At 41.4% G+C, this 17,905-nt stretch overlaps 1 protein-coding gene across 2 annotated transcripts; it reads left to right on the top strand.

Moving 5' to 3' along the window:
* The first annotated feature begins 12,452 nt into the window (after window positions 1-12,452).
* LOC123769461 (sepiapterin reductase) lies at window positions 12,453-16,431 on the top strand. 2 transcript variants are annotated; one of them, XM_045760571.2, is made up of 5 exons: window positions 12,453-12,563; window positions 13,858-14,058; window positions 14,330-14,532; window positions 14,999-15,230; window positions 15,444-16,431. In XM_045760571.2, exons 2-5 carry the CDS (start codon window positions 13,858-13,860, stop codon window positions 15,609-15,611), a joined length of 804 nt encoding a protein of 267 aa, XP_045616527.1. In that variant the 5' UTR covers window positions 12,453-12,563; the 3' UTR covers window positions 15,612-16,431. The 2 variants fall into 2 exon arrangements, with proteins under 2 accessions (XP_045616527.1, XP_045616528.1); XM_045760572.2 differs by having other exon boundaries at window positions 12,554-12,720.
* Window positions 16,432-17,905: the final 1,474 nt, after the last annotated feature.

Below are 17,905 nucleotides of genomic sequence, written 5' to 3'. Positions count from 1 at the left end.
CGAGGAACTTTCCGAGTGGTGAAAACCAAGTGGACTTCACGGACACATTCATGGCCCAACTCGATGACGTGGCCGAGGACATTGTGGAGAGCCTGCCACCGCCACCTATCGAGAGTAGTGGGGAGGTGGAGGAGAACACTGTTGAGCCTCGGCCAATGGCATTTGACCAAGGCCTAGATGTCTCCTTGAGTGAGTTACAGAAAGCTGACCCCACTCTTGTGGATTGTCATGAGACAGCCATCTCTATGGAGGAAATTGTAGATGCAGCAACTGGGTACTACTACAATGATCGGATTTTGATGAGAAAATGGAGACCACAGAGTGCTCCCTTGTCAAATGAGTGGGAGGTAGTCCACCAGGTTATGTTGCCGACCTGCTATAGAGAAAGAGTTTTGGCAGCTGCTCATGATGATCCTATGGGGGGACATCAAGGTATTAATATTACATATCACAAAATTTTAAAGTATTTTTTCTGGTCCAAGCTGAAAAGCGATGTGGCAAAATTTTGTAATGCGTGTATTGCTTGTCAACTTGTTGGGAAACCAAACCAGACTCCACCTAAAGCTCCTCTAAGGCCTATTGTCATGCCAGAGGAACCATTTTCTCATGTGGTAATGGACTGTGTTGGACCATTACCTAGAACTAAGTCTGGTAATATTTACCTAATCACGATGATGTGTATCACTACTCGTTACCCAGAGGCCTTTGCTGTAAGGAACATCCGAGCAAAAACTGTTGTTGCTCGTATGTTGCAATTTTTTTCCACTTTTGGACTGCCTCGGGTCGTGCAAACTGACAATGGTACTAACTTTAAGTCTGATATTTTTGAACAATTTTGTAAGGACCATGGAATAACTCATAAGGTTTCCAGCCCATACCATCCACAGAGTCAGAGGGTAATTGAACGCTTCCATCTAACTCTGAAGCAGATGTTGAAGACATCGTGCGAGAGTTCCCACACCTTCTGGGATGAGAATTTACCGTATGTTTTGTTTGTGGCTAGAGAGGGATTACAAAGTTCACTGGGTTGTTCTCCTTTTGAGTTAGTCTTTGGCCATAAAGTTTGTGGACCCTTGTAAATGTTACAGGAGAATCTGTTAGGGAATGTAACGTTAACCGAAGGTTCGGCTTTCTTTGCGCAACACCACCAGAGACTCAAGGACTGCAAGGCGGCTGCACTAAAGTATCTTGGGAAGGCCCAAGAAAAGATGAAAGACCGAAACGATGCTAAGGCTAAGTTACGGGTATTTCAGCCTGGCGACCCTGTCCTGGTATTAAAGCCTCGACTAGGGAACACTATGTCCCACAAGTACAAAGGCCCCTACATTGTGACAGAAAAGACTGGAGACCTCACGTACAAAGTGAGGCACTCTGACAAACGTAACCAGGTAATACTCGTACATGTAAATCGGCTGAAGAAGTTCCAGGGCCCCAGGCCCATTGCACTAACCAATGTTTCCATTTCCAGTGAGGGAGGGGATGATTGTTCTGGGGACCCAACTAATCTCATTCTCAATAATTCTAGTTCTGTGAATGCTGTGGAGGAGGGACTGTCCCATTTGCAGATGGCCCAAAGTGAAGAGGTGCAGTCGTTGGTTCATGAATTCTCCAGTCTGTTCGGGGAGGTCCCGACCCAGACTGATGCCATTTGCCATGATGTCGAGTTGACGGACTACACCCCCATTCGCCTTCAACCCTATCAGATGAGTCCAGAAAAGAAGGCTATCGTACGGAAGGAGGTCGACTTCTTGCTCCAGCACGGCCTCATCCGGCCGAGCCAGGGCTCTTGGTGCTCGCCCTGCCTTTTGGTCCCCAAACCAGACGGCTCCTGGCGATTATGCACCGACTATCGGCAGCTCAACAAGGTGGCCATTGTGGATGCCTATCCGCTGCCCCTCCTCGAGGACTGCATCGACGAGCTGGGAAACGCCAAGTAAGTCTCGAAATTCGACCTATCGAGGGGGTATTATCAAATCCCACTCACTGAACGTGCTAAACAACTAACTGCGTTCGTGACACCCGAGGGTGTTTTTGAGTATCAAGTGTTACTGTTTGGCTTGCGTAATGCCCCTGCCACGTTCCAGAGACTCATGAACTCTCTGCTCGCTAAGGTGCCAAATTGTCGGGCGTATTTAGATGATATCGTGCTCTTTGACAGTAATTGGGCTGACCACATAGCTAGGTTACGCCAGTTGTTTGCAATCTTGAAAAAGGCAAATCTTACCTTAAATGCAAAAAAGTGTCATTTTGGCCAAGGCACAGTGACGTACCTCGGTTATGAAGTAGGCCAAGGAAAAGTGTTACCTCGGCAAGATAAAATCAGTGCCATTCTGGAGTATCCAGTGCTAAAGTCTAAAAAAGGACGTTCAAAGATTTATTAGTATGTGTGCGTACTATCGACGCTTTTGTCAGAACTTTTCCAGTGTTGCCACTCCTCTCACAGACTTGTTGCGGAAGGCCGTTAAATTTAAGTGGTCATCAGACTGTGCAGAGGCATTTAAAAATTTGAAATTGATCTTAGCGTCCGCCCTAGTGCTTGCTAGCCCAAGGTTCGACCGACCGTTTAAAATTCATGTTGACGCGTCTGACTCGGGTGCTGGTGCAGTGTTGTTGCAAACTGGGGATGATCAGGTGGAACACCCAGTATATTATTACTCTGTGAAATTTGACAAGGCGCAAAGCAATTATTCAGTGGTAGAAAAAGAGGCGTTGGCGCTAGTGTTAACATGTAAAAAGTTCGAAGTTTACCTCACAGGTAATATAGTGGAAGTGTACACGGACCATAACCCACTGGTCTTCCTCACTCAGATGAAGGGGAAGAATAAACGCATCCTCAGGTGGGCATTGTACCTACAGGACTTCAATCTGTCTATTACCCACCTACCGGGCTGGCTCAATGTGATGGCCGATGCTCTGTCCCGGTTGCCTGAATAACATTCATCTGAGCCACAGGAAGCCATTTACCAACTGTCATGCTTTAGTTATTTTTTTTTAGGTTCTCCTGTGACATTAAATATTCTGTGTCCAAATTATTTACTTCCGTTTTTTTTTTTTTGTATGTGTTTTTTTTTTTTTTCAGAGAATTCTATTGTACTTTTCTTGCAGAGAAATTGTTGGTTTTGATTCATTTTTTTTTTTTCTTAGATTTTCCTTTTTATTCTCTGTATACTCTTACAAAAAAAAAATATGACTACTATTCTAGTAGTCACATTTTTTTTCTCTCTCTCTGAAGGGGGAGAAGAGTGTTACGACCCTGGGTTCTTCAGTGAAAACCAGAGGTCAAAATTGAGTTATTAAACTTTCCTATAGTATAGTTGAATGCAACTCGATGTGTCATTGTTTGTATCTTCCCTGCCAGACGTAAGACTATTCTTGTTTCTCAAAGAGCATTTAAAGACTGAGCTGGGGGTTGATTATTAAATAATAACATAGGCACCAACTATGTTTACTAATACTTTAATCATTTGTAAAGTAACAATATGTTGCATAGGGGAAGATTTTTAATGTGCTTAGCTGCACGATCAATTAGGCTCCTTCCCGCACCACCACATGCGGGAGGCCTAAGCTGGTCGCTGGGAGCATTCTTCTTCTGGCTGGTGTTCGTGGGGACGAGACCTACTCTGTGGCTGCACCCCTACTCTCCTCCCTTCTCCTCTTACTTATTTCCATTACCTTAAGTTCCTGTACCATTAAGTTAAGTATTGTGTTTTAAGTGTGCCTACTCTGGTAGTAACGATTGGTGAGACCTGGGGGTAGTATTTGCCAGTGTTTTGGGTACCCCTAAGTGTTGTGTTTTGTATTAGGGTACCACGTGGTCTCTCTACCCTAAGCTGCATCCAGCTTCAGTGCTTATCCAGTAGTACTTTACCCTAGCTTGTTCTTAGTGTAAACCTTGTATCCTGCCTAAGTGAACCAAGGATTTTAACGTAAGATAGTGTGGTAAAGTAATTATTATTATTATTGTTATTGGTGTGAGTGTATATGGGGGGTTGTTAAGGGGTTAATAAATAAGTAAGCTAGAACAGAGTATTCCTTCTTCCTGTGTGGGAGTGCATTAATCAACCTCTAGACTGACCTTGTGTGTAGCCAAGTATTCAGCACTGCTTATAGTTTTATTTGGGGGCCTGGCCTTTTAGCTCTTCCATATTTGATAACTCTGTCTTCTAACTACCCTTACCCCTTAATAGTAACAGTTTTCCCATAGCAAGCCCACCATTTTATATAACAACCAGTCAGCCCGGAAGATGTTGTGTCCATCATACACTCACTAAAAACCAAGGCAGGAAACACCAGTGAAATTCCGTCCATTGTATACAAGAGCGCCTCCCATGCCCTTGCGCCACCCAGATCCCCAGCCCATGCCTAGCTCTTAGCTTTAGTTATAGCTCTTCTGTTCAACAAATCCATAGCTCTTCTGTTCAACAAATCTATAGTGTGTCATACCTTCACTGATATCCTTAAAATATCAAGAGTAACGCCAATCCATAAAGGAGGCAATCCGGCGGACATAAACAATTATAGACCAATATCAAACCTACCCATTCTATCAAAAATATTTGAAAAAATTATCTACAAACAGCTCTATTTCTGTGGTTGGAAGAAAACGCGCTCAGAGTGGGGACTTGTTTATTTTATAATAGTAAATAATAAATTAATAATAAATAATAAATCAACAAATAAATGATAAATTAATAATAAATAATTATTATTATATAATAATAATAATATAATAATAATAACAAATAGTATAAAGATAAGCAATAATTTTAATGGATCAAATAGCTAATTAGGGTGAATGATAAATAATTAGTGACTCTAATGCATAACAATTAAGTATTAAAGAATAATTATAATGAATAATCATTATAATGATAAAGTATTAAATCAATTACAAATAATAGTTACATCTATAGTTAGTAACTGAAAGCTGCATTATTTGAATTTACACTAATTACAATTCATGGTAATATTTCTCAGCTATCTGCAGGCTTATCACTTTAGGGGTTCCGGCGGAGCACCCCCAAAGATACCGCAAATGCTTAGCAAGCTAGAACAAGTGTCCCATGAGCCTGCCTGTGCGTCATCCCTTGGAAAAGAAAACAGGGGATGCAGAGGATCCTGGGAGGAGGGTGGGCGTTTTGTAAATGAGGCACTGTGAGCGTGGCGAGAACAGGGGTCGCCCAGATTGATGAAGATTAAGCCACCCAAGAGGTGGCACGGGCATGAATAGCCCGTAAGTGGTGGCCCTTTCGAGCCATTACCAGTATCAAAAGATGATACTGGAGATCTGTGGAGGCGCAACTGCACCCTGCGTGACGGGAGATGTCTCCCGGACCAAGTGGTGACCAAATGGTCGGGGTCGCCCAGTCTGCGGGCAAGGCTTATATTAACACTGGCTCGTTGCACGCTCAGCTTGGGCAGTTAGACGCATATCCCAGACATACATTTTCTTCCCACAGAAAACCCACCGCTTTGGGAAAAGCAGTGTTCTTTTTCTGTGGTTGGAAGAAAACGAGCTCAGAGTGGAGACTTGTATATTTTATAATAGTAAATAATATATCAATAATAAATAATAAATTAATAATAAATAATAAATTAATAATAAATAATAAATTAATAATAAATAATTATTATTATATAATAATATAATAATAAAAACAAATAGTATAATGATAAGCAATAATTTTAATGAATTAAATAGCTAATTAGGATGAATGATAAATAATTAGTGACTGTAATGCATAACAATAAAGTATTAAAGAATAATTATAATGAATAATCATTATAATGATAAAGTATTAAATCAATTACAATTAATAGGTACATCTATAGTTAGTAATTGAAAGTTGCATTATTTAAATTTACACTAATTACAATTCATGGTAATATTTCTTAGTATCTGCAGGCTTATCACTGTAACGATTCTATTGTTACGTAAAGTATGGTGACAAATAAACACAGACACTAAGATACTATATATATATTTGGTCGAATATACAGAAGTACACAGGTGATACTTTGGTGTGAGTTGAGCGCACTGAGCGTCGGTACAGTATCTCGCAAGTGTCTGCTCTAGACCACACTTGAAAGTAGACTAGTTAATGTTTGCTATTCTGCTGCTTATATGCTCGGGCAACACCTCACCGTGTTGCCCGGGCAACGCCTCACCTCATTCATCTCCAAAGGTTGACAGGAATATTAACAATGCATTTGGAGCGAGTATATTATTGGGATAATCTACTCGCTACATCACTTTAGGGGTTCCGGCAGAGCTCCCCCAATCCTGCAAGGGCCAGCGGTGTGGAACCCCCAACCCCAAAGGGCGAGCGGCGGCTGGCCGCTGTAAATAGGAATATGACTACTCGCACTGTGGCTGTAACCGTGCCTGTGACAGGTTCCCCTGATTGAAAAAGTTACCAAACCGGGTCTACTAGACAGATACTGCAAGTGAAACAACTTCCTAGACGAGGCCAATGGAGCGCCATCGCGACGGGCCATGGGCATAGAGAGGCAAGAGCCCACCAACTAGACCTTGCGTGGTGAGTGTTCCTCGCAAACCTTTAACTAGGAATATATGGCCACTCGTTTTCCGTGACAGCAACCGTTCCCGTATCCCTGGAGAGGGCATTAAAAACAGTCGGGTTCCTCCTGACTGAAAAAGGTACCAAACCAGTTCTACTAAGTAGATGCTGCAAGTTAAACAGCGTCCTTCGTGAGGCCAATGGAGCATCATCGCGATGATCCACAGAGCATAGAGAGGCAAGGTGGAGCCCCCATGCTGTGTCCTTGCGAGGTGATCGGACAGCAGGGATTGTACACCAAAGTAGGGGGCACTGTGTACGATGTCGTAGGACTGGTCATCGCTGGAGCCCGCCCTCACAGGGACCAATCCTGTAAGGCTGGCCCCAGGGCGGGTGTGGGAAGTGGGAATTAAGCCACCTACACCGAGTCCGACTCCCGAGGGTCGACGCCGTGTCCGTCGTTGTCGCTGCGGCCCGCCCCACGGCAGTGAGGGTGGTGTCGACTTCATAGGAACAGCAGTCTGCCCTCGGGCTCCATCCCCTTTTCCTCGTTCATCAATGGTGTACCTTGTGTGCCTTCTGTAGTCTGTTCTGGAAGTATTAAGGCAGTAAGGGTGGGCAAAAGCGGGCATGCAGTAGGAACGTGACGGGCAAGAAACCTACCCCTTAAGGGTACTGCTGGAATTAGGTTGTAAGAGGGGGGACGTTTTCTGGAAGCAAACTGGGCAAGTGTCATTAATTGATAAAGCCAGGATGATACCCCAAGGAAAAACTCGGAAAAGGAAACACAGGTACAGAGGATAGCAGTGTCTAGAGCAAAACTAAGGGGAAAGGAGGAGAATAAGATCTTCCAGGAAACTAGACTAGCGCAGTAAGGTAACTATCAAACCGAGCAAAACTTTAGCTGAAAAAACCTGGACATGTGAAAAAGGGGGGGGGGGATGGGTAACAAGTTACTGTATAAGCTGTATACCGTATAACCGTATAACGTAAGTGGCCCCAGCCTGGGGCATAGGAACTGAAGTGGCCCCACCCTGGGGCATAGGAACTGAAGTGGCCCCAGCCTGAGGCATAGGAACTGAAGTGGCCCCAGCCTGGGCCATAGAAAACTGAAGTGGCCCCAGCCTGGGCCATAGTAAACTGAAGTGGCCCCAGCCTGGGCCATAGTAAACTGAAGTGGCCCCAGCCTGGGCCATAGAAAACTGAAGTGGCCCCGGCCTGGGCCACAGTAAACTGAAGTGGCCCCAGCCTGGGCCATAGTAAACTGAAGTGGCCTCGGCCATAGTAAACTGAAGTGGCCCTGGCCTGGGGCATAAACCGAAGCAGCCCCAGCCTGGGGTGAAAAAACTGAAGTGGCCTCAGCTTGGGGCATAATAAACTGAAGTAGCCCCCGCCCAAAGAAGTACCAAGGGGCCCCGAGGGGCGCCACGTGAGCGGCACTTCCAGACAGAGCGTCGCCAGCACGCCGGCGGGAGAAAGCCCCACACAGGCGTGCCACAGGGGCGCGCGCCATGCGCGCCACGGAGGACAAGGAGGGACCTTGCCGAGCGCCCTCACGGCTGAGCGCCCCAGAGAAAAGCAGCTAGGCCTTCCGGCCCGGCCAGGGAGGGAGGAATCTACCTAGGGCAGCACAACACGTACCACAAGGGACACGGCGCTAGGCACATGCCAGACATTGGGACACCCCTAAACCTAGGTGGGGGCTCCACGCTCATATGTGGAGGGGAAACAGACACAAACGTACCTTAGGACATGTTGAGGAGGGCAGGATGCCCGTGACGGGTAGCTCTGAGACGTTGTTGATAGGAACTGGAACGAACAGGAACATTTTGTAAGTGAGGCACTGCGAGCGTGGCAAGAACAGGGGTCCCCAGTCTGCGGACAAGGCTTATATAAACACTGACTCGTTGCGCGCAGCTTGGACGGTTAGACGCATCTCCCAGACATACGTTTTCTTCCCACAGAAAACCCACCGCTTTTGGGAAAAGCAGTGTTCTTTTCCTACCTCGTAAAATTCGATATACTCAGCCCCTGCCAGTTTGGCTTCCGGTCCCAAAAGAGCGCCAATGATGCAATCATTAGTCTCCTTGACGTAATCTACTCAGCTCTTGACAAAAATTTGTTTCCGATTGGACTCTTCATTGACCTAAGAAAAGCCTTTGATACTGTTAATCACAACTATCTCTTACTTAAACTTCAGCATTATGCAATCCGAGGCCTTGCCCTGGACTATATCCGATCCTATCTTTAGTGACAGACACCAATGTGTAGCCATCAATGATATAACCTCTCCCACTCTACAAATAACCGTTGGAGTGCCACAGGGCAGCATCTTAGGACCTCTTCTATTTCTTATATATATCAATGATCTGCCTAATGTCTCTAATATTCTTAAACCTATACTGTTTGCTGATGATACTAGCCTCATCTATTCAGACCCCAACCCACATACACTAAGCAATGTTGTGAATAATGAATAAAAAAATGTCCACTTATGGATGTCAACTAACAAACTAACACTAAACATAGAAAAGGCCTACTACATCTTATTGGGAAGCAAATCATCGAATGCAATTCAGCTACAGATAGACAACATTAACATCAGTAATAAAAATGATGGAAAGTTTCTTGGCCTATTCCTAGACAAGAGACTCAACTTCAGCATCCACATTCAACACATAACTAAGAAAGTCTCTAAAACAGTTGGTATACTCTCCAAAATCAGATATTATGTTCCTAACTCTGCTCTCCTCTCACAATATTATGCACTAATCTATCCCAATCTTAATTATGGTATCTGTGCATGGGGGTCTACCACTGCAAACCACCTCCAGCTCATCATCACTCAGCAAAAATCTGCTATCAGAGTTATAACAAACTCTGCTTTCAGACAACACTCAGCTCCCTTGTTTAAATCCCTTAACATGCTTACTATTAACTCCCTCCACACATTCTCTTGTGTCAAATACATTTACAAAACCCTGTTCTTAAATGCAAACCATGCTCTGAAACTCTCCCTGGACAGATGTAATAGGACCCATTATCACCACACCAGAAATAAATATATCTTTGATATCACCAGGGTCAAACTTAATCTGTGTAAACACTCTATGCAAATAAAGGGGCCTAGTCTATGGAACTTTTCAACTCACTCCCTAGTGAGTTGAAAAGCTGTCAAACTTTTGCCTCCTTCAAAAACAAAAACAAAAAGTACCTAATTTTATCTTCGTAGTTTCCAACACTGAGCTTTAAATTTGCTCTGTATCTAGTGTTATCCAATCTCCCAATCTTTATGTACTTAATCCAAACAACTCTATCATTGTGTTCATTGCTGTCTTCTTTTATGAGCTAGCCATATGCTGTATTGTGCCTACTATTTTTTGGTAAACTACCATTCAAGCTGTCATTGCAATCAATCTGAGCTACCTATGTGCTTTAATATACAGTACCTACAAATTTCTCTCATCTTTTATTTTTTTCTTGCTATGTACCTGTTAATTTTTTTATAAATTTTGCTAGTATTTACCTACGTAAAATTTTCTTAGATTAGGGACCTGCCCAAAACGCTGTGCGTACTAGTGGCTTTACAAGAATGTAATTACTATGCTATGTATTCTCACAATCCCAATGTACCTTCTTGTATGTATATAAATAAATAAATAAATTGTACAGGCAAAGCCAAGCGCACAATGGAGCAAGGATGGTGAGGCTAGGCAACCTGGGTTACAAAAAAAAAGTAGAATAAAAATTCTAAAGTAATATAAACTTAATGGTAATTTAAGTAATAAAAACTTAATGGGAACTTGGGAATGTAAAAATGAACTAGAGTAATCAATAATAATAGATGACCAATAAAAGTCAAAAAGCAATTATGATATTTATAAAACGAATAGCTTACTTACTATAATATTATAAGTACACTATAGTTGAATACTAAAGTTACACTAAAACAAAATGAGGTAGTTTAAATAGAGATACACTCAGGTACCCTGAATGATAAAGTTTATACTAGAGGACACAGGATCACTAGGGGGGACCTTGTTCCAGTGTACTATGAAACAAGGGAGTAAAAAAAAAAAAAAAAAAAAAAAAAGACAATAATAAAGATGATAATTTTTTTTAATAAAGTTAAAACCTTTTGAAAGGAAAGACAGAGCTAAAGTACACATTGGTAGTTAAATGAGATTAAAATTTGAATTCTGGTTATTCAGCAGCTATCCCACAATCATTCAGGGAAGAATTGAGGTGAGCTTCAGTGGTTATTAAATAGGTTTTTCCAGTGTCAGTTCTCCTAGCTATAATTTTACCTTCTCGAACAAAACAATGTTTATTTACAGGGGAATTTTTGCAGAAACCACGCAGTTTAAATAAAAGATTTTATCTGAACCTGGTCAGACATTCATTTACATAAACAGTGGATTTACTAGAGACTGCAGATTTGATAAGGTCTGACTTGCGGGAGCAGCTATCTAATAAATAATAGCAGCTATCTGTGTTATGGTTTAACTCGAATTCTCCTGTTATTTATACCAGGTGATTTGATACCCTCTCTATAAGCTGATTTGATGCCACTAGTTTTGATTGAATATCTAATCTTATTCTGCAATTCATGGATCACGATGGTAGCACAGTCTTCTCCTTCAGATTCTTGGGGAAAATCACGTGAAGAGATAACGACAGTATCAAGGAGTTTATGTTGGTCTGATTCGTCTTGGGTAGTGTGTAGCTGTTGAAGGGTGTTAAGATAGTTTTCAAACTGTTGTAGCATGGCTTCCTGTTTTCTAGTGGTTTCTGCTGGTTTAAAGTCAGGTACTGTGGTCTTGAGAGTTTAATTCTTGTTGGAGGAGGTCGACTCTGGCAGATAGATCTTGATTAATCTTGAGCATTGCTGAAGCTTCACTTCGCGTGTTAATTATTAAGTCCGATTGCTCTTGGATTACTGACAGTTGCCATTATAAATTTACTTTAACTGTAGTGACTGTATCTACTCAACTATGTTATACCATTTGTCATGTACTTTTACTCATGGCCAATAAGCATAATTTGTGTTCTGCAGAATTTTGCCTTATCTTGTTATATACTTGGCTTTAAGGATACTTTTAATAAATGTTACCACTGATTATTCCCATTATAAATTTGCTTTAACTGCACTTACTGTATCTACTCAACTATGTTATAGAATTGGTAATTTTTACTTATAGCCATCAACACATTTTGTGTTACTGCAGAATTTTACATCTTTATAATCTACTATTTTAATAAATAAGTCCCCCCCATACTGGCTTGCGTTTTTTTCTCCCCGAACAGAAAATGAGAGTGAAAGAGATGGGGTGGGGAATGGCGGTGAAAGGGATGGGGCGGGGTTGGTGGGGGGAATGACGGGGAGTCGAGGATAATGGTATTGTGTACTCACCTAATTGTGCTTGCGGGGGTTGAGCTCTGGCTCTTTGGTCCCGCTTCTCAACCGTCAATCAACAGGTGTGTGCTGTGCAGCCACCACCCGTACATTGTGGGGTGTGTGGTGTTGTGGCGGGGGTTGTGGAGGAAAGTGTTGTAGGGTTATGGTGAGGTATGTGTGGAGGGGCAGTGACTGGGGTGTGTAGTGGGTAGTGTAGTGGGATGGGATGTTGTGGGGGGAGGAGGGTGGCAAGGCAATGACAGGGTGCTGTGGGGAGGAAGGGAATTATCAGGGGAAAGCGCCAAGCCATTACGACTTTATAACACTTGTAAGGAATAAGGATAAGGATTTGGGATGGGACGAGGAGAAAGAATGGTGCCCAGCCAATCAGACAGCTGGGGGATTGAACGCCGCCATGCATGAAGCAAGACCGTTGTTCTACCGTCTAGCCCAAGAGGTTAGACAGGATGGGAAAAGTAATGGCGGGGGTGTTGTGGTTGGGTATTGTGTTAGGGTTTGTTGGGGATGTGGAGGGTTGTTGAGGGGATGTGGCCGGGGTGTGGAGGGGGTGGGGCGAGGCTTGAGCAACTGGTGGCGTGGGAGCGTCAGTGTGGTCAGCGCTGCCACTGCTGCAGGAGTTAAAGGTGGGTTGTTCCAGCTGCAGGTGGCTGCCCAGTGACTACTCTCGTTCTTCCACACGTGACAGGATGTGACCACACTGCAGCCACCACCCGTACTTTACATGTGACATATAGACGCCTGTCATTAAGTGCTGCTATATAGATAAGTCATGCTGGGAAAGTGAGTCGGCATGTATTGTCAGTGGTTGTCCCTGGGAGCTCCTATATACTGGTTGGGTGATAAAGCTGCTCGTAATATTGCATTATATTGCACGGGTAGAAATTACGATATAGATTGCAGACGAGAAGTCACATAACGTGGCTGAAATATGTTGACCAAACCGCACACTAGAAAGTGAAGGGACGATGATGATTGAATTTGAACGACGACGTTTCTGTCCGCCCTGGACCATTCGCAAGTTGATTGTGATACAGAAATCTACGATATAGACTTCTTTACTCGCCTATGAATTTAAATATACTGGTTATTTGCATATGTTTGAACTGGGTTGAAGTAATTTCATAATGAGCTAATTAGTAGCAATTAGAGTTGCATATTGCTGAAGAGCTTGACTTATTGTCAAGCTCAATAATATTGCTTATTATATAATAATAATAATAATTAATGAATTAAGTTTATATTTTCAATTTAATTCTCTATATGAAAATAGGAAGTTCGTTGACCAGACCACACACTAGAAAGTTCGCTCCAAATTTTGTTAAAGGTATCGAATCTGTGCAGGTGAAATATTTGTGCATTATAACTGTTAATTTTGTGGACACAAATAAAAGATCAAAGTCAATATGCATAATTGTTGAATGAAATGTATATGTCAGTGCAATATTAATTGGGACAAATTAATATTGAGAGAACAAAATTTCCACCAACAATGTGAAATTTTTCCCAATATGTGTGAAGCGTGATGACATACACGCTAGTGTGAAGTTTATAATTTAATAATTCATTGTCGGTGGACAGTCAGCTAGTGAATATATACATGTTAGGCTTACATCGATGACCCCCCCCCCCAACACACACACAGGGTCAGATTACTGACCCTCCCCAGGATGCAACCTCACAACAAGCTGACTAACTTCTGGGTCCCCATTTACTGCTTTAGGTGATAGGAAACCTGCCCAACCATTCCTGTCTTGCCTGGGATTCGAACCTGAAATTTTCAATCGAGTCGAAAACGAACCCGACTGTACTACCGGGACCCTCTCGCTAATAATCATAGTACCTTTGACAAGCGGCCGGCTTTCTGGCTCCGTCGAGAGAGATGGGGGCTCTCAAGTAAATGTTAACTTCTTCCTGCAGATGAGCGAGGGATCCAAAACCACGTGGCCGGGCGTGACTTGGGTGGTAGTGACAGGGGCTTCGAGAGGTCTAGGGGCGGCCATCTGTGAGGGCGTAGCTGGCATGGTGGCCGCCGGCTCCCGCATCGTGGGCGTCGCTCGCTCACAACAGGGACTAGATACAACCTCTTCTAATGTCCATAAGGCAAATCCTGACGTGAAGGTAAGTGAACTTGACTTTCCAGACCAAAATTCATCATGCATCAAAGTACGATATATTGAAAGTCGAAATCCATTGACTGCAGCAACCTTGCTGCAAAGTGTAATGTACGTACAGTGTGTAATGTAGAAACCTTTTTACAAATTGAATTAATGAAATGTACATTTCATACGAGATTTCCCTTTTGCATTTTACAACTTCCCATGACATTTTTCTTTACACTATATAAGCCACAGGCAAGCTATTTTTCAAGTCTCTCCCTGTGATTCAACAGTTCACCTCTGTCGTGATGGATCTTGGTACCGCTAGTAAGGAAAATCTAGAGAAGGCCCTGGATAAATTGCTGATAGTAGGACAGGATCCTCCTCCAACTCGATGTGTCATATTCCACAATGCTGGGTCCCTTGGAGATCTTGTATACCTGCGGAATCTCAAGGACCTTGACCATGTCAACAGTTATTTCCAAATGAATGTTAGGTGGGTTCTCTCTGAATGCTGAGTATGTTTTTGTGTATATAGGTATTCATTTTTGGGGGGGGGGAGAAGACACATTTAGAACTACAGGGACTACAAATTTAATATAGTTGAACTTGTTTTCAATAGTGTTGCTAATAGATATAAAAAAAATTGTCTAATCAGAATTTATTGGTAGTGTCCATCTGGGATACTGCACTTTTATTAGTGTAATGTTAATTAAAAATTTGTATAGCAAAATGTTTAAAATTAAGTATAAATATTGTATATACAGTACACTATAAATTAAGGTGTATTTTGTCTGTATATTGTAGACATTTTTGTACTTTACATACATTATTTTAAACGTTTTGCATAAACTAAAATTTATCTAAGAAAGCATTCACGCATGCCCTCTTTTACTGTGTAAATTCTTGCCCTCGGATGTAAAATAGTTAAAACTAATACTTTGGCTGGTGGTCTGTTACAGCTCTGTGGTGATGCTGAATGCAGTGGTCATAGAAATTATGTCAAAACAGCCTAATGTGGCACTAGAGATTGTGAACATCTCGTCCTTGTGTGCTGTACAGCCCTTTAAATCCTGGGGACTTTATTGTGCTGGAAAAGCTGCTAGGGATATGCTCTTTAAGGTTTTGGCAGATGAGGAACCCAACATTCTGGTGCTTAATTATGCACCAGGGCCCTTGGATAATGAAATGCAGGCAAGTTACATTCAGCTCTTCTTGATATTTTCTTAGTTTTATGTGGCACTCATACCAGCTAGCATTCTTTAAGGGAATTACATAAATTTGGCAGATAATGGAAATGAATTATACTGATCTTCATAAGATGTATAATTTTGATTAATCTAGTTTCAGTAATAGATTTAGTGAAAATTAATTGCAAAATGCTTATCCTCCAATAATATTTTACAGGAGATTGCTCGTAGAGCAACAACAGATAAAGAACTAAGGTCAACTTTTGCATCGTTAAAGGAGGAAGGCAAACTTCTTCCCTGTAATGTGTCTGCCAACAAACTCTTGGATATATTGAAGCAACGTAAATTCAAGTCTGGAGACCATGTTGACTATTATGATGTTTAAGCTCAGCTTTCCTGGCTAAAACACTTTCAAGGTTGTAGTGCTCATTCATGGTTGTATTTACATACAAATGAAGTGATAAACATATACAAGTAATTACAATTTTTTTTTATTTGTGGCAAGCCCCTTGGTGAATTTCCAGAAAGAATGTGTTTCTGGATTCATCTAGAAGTTATGTTGCACTCTAAAACTTACTGGCACTTTAAGTGCTAGTAAGTTATAGATACAATTTATCAAGTTATAGTTATATATCAATTTAGTTATAGATATCATTTTATAGATACAATTGTATCAAAAAGTAAGATGCAATTTACTATGTATCTATTAAATGTTGGTATTGTGCGAGACATCACTGAATTATGGTGAATGCTTTTCCAAATGTAAATGTTTAATCAATATCACTATGCAGTATAAGAAACAAATTAATTGAATGTTTCTTCAGGTAATTTTGAAAGTAGATGGAATTTACACCCCCCATTGGATGGACATCAACTCGTACTACTTTACTAAATTGTTCCATTATATTTTGCCTGGAAGAGGTATGGTTTGCTATACTTTGGTATTTAAGTAATGTTTTAAAGCAATTTTTCTGTTGTATGTAAAGTAAAGAATAGTTTTAAACGTTGATCTTGTTTAAAAAATGATGCGCGATACGTAAAACATACACTGAATAATTCATTATTTATCCAAGTGTTCAGAAACACTTTGTTGTTGGCATGACAATTATAACTGGACAAGTTATGTTTTATCTAAATGTGTTCCAATATTTCCTGTCCTGTATAAAAACTAGTACTGTATATAATGAGTATACGTGCACTCAAAACATACATTTATTACCCTAAAACCATGTCACTATTTGAACCAAATGATTACACATTTATACTTTCAAGCATACCATATATTTTATAAAATATTATTGTACAAATGATTTCTCTTATCTTGTAATAAAAATCAAATATATTTGCTATGAGAGGGGAGCTCATTGATGTCTGAGTACTGCAATGTTTTAGAGAGGCGACACTTTTCTTGACTGGTTGCTTTTATTTCAGAAATTTTTACTTTTAAGAACTTTGCCTTTTTAGTTCTATTGGGATTTTGTATACACTATCACCAAGTTTCATCATCAAATATGTCGGTTTTCAAGAAGAAAGTGTTTGGATTCACAAGCAGTGATTGGTTGAGACATGCATATGGTAGTGTGGCCATGTGGGGGTTTGTGTAAACTCCTCTCATTTGTGAGATTAATAACTGAATCATCACACATCATCATGAGTCAGAAATTGGTTAGTAATGAGATTTGAGGATACTGTACTTGACATAGAACGATGCCCAAATTCATCTTGGAACACAAGAATGTAAAGCTTTGAGTAACACACGCTACATAGTCTCCCCGGCTTGGCACCATCTTTTGATAATTACTTACGTGAATAACACATTAACTGTAATTAGTCTCCGTGGTGTAGTGGTAAGACACTCGCCTGGCGTTCCGCGAGCGCTATGTCATGGGTTCGTATCCTGGCTGGGGAGGATTTACTGGGCTCAATTCCTTAACTGTAGCCTCTGTTTAACGCAACAATAAAATGTGTACTTGGATGAAAAAACGATTCTTCGCGGCAGGGGATCGTATTCCAGGGACCTGCCGAAACGCTACGCGTACTAGTGGCTGTACAAGAATGTAACAACTCTTGTATATATCTTAAAAAAAAAAAACAAAAAAAAAAGTGTTCATTCTATGAAATATTTTCATGAAAGTGAAAATCCTCTTAACAAAGGTAAACCAAATTATAAAGTAATTATAAACCAAATTATAAAGCGAGTTACTACTTTAATTTAGAAACGATAAACAATAGAAATAGCAGTGATTAATTAGTACAGTACTGTACAGTGGAACCCCTGTTTACGAGTTTTTCGGGTTATGAGCCCAATTTGGTCGAAAAATTTGCATCGGGATACGAGCATTGCATTGGGTTACGAGTTTGTTGATACGCATACGGGCCGACCTAGCACGTGGTGGCATAGCGATGGCGGCTCAATTTACCAGTGCCTTGCGCCCAGTGACTATCCCACCTGAATTCTTCACAAGGATTTACAGTTTGTCAGATTTTTGGCCATTTGAGCATAAAAGTTATATATCTCGCCATGGATCCTAAGAAAGCCAGTGGTAAGGTTCTAGGCAAGAAATCGCATGTGAGGATGACAATAGAGGAAAAATAAGAGATAATTCGGAAGCATGAAAATGGTACTAGAGTTGAACTAGCTAGGCAGTACAACAAATCCACATCAATGATATGCTCTAT

This window comes from Procambarus clarkii, chromosome 63 (genome assembly GCF_040958095.1).
Source record: "Procambarus clarkii isolate CNS0578487 chromosome 63, FALCON_Pclarkii_2.0, whole genome shotgun sequence".
Taxonomy (NCBI): domain Eukaryota; kingdom Metazoa; phylum Arthropoda; class Malacostraca; order Decapoda; family Cambaridae; genus Procambarus; species Procambarus clarkii.
This window is presented reverse-complemented; position numbering and strand designations above follow the sequence as displayed.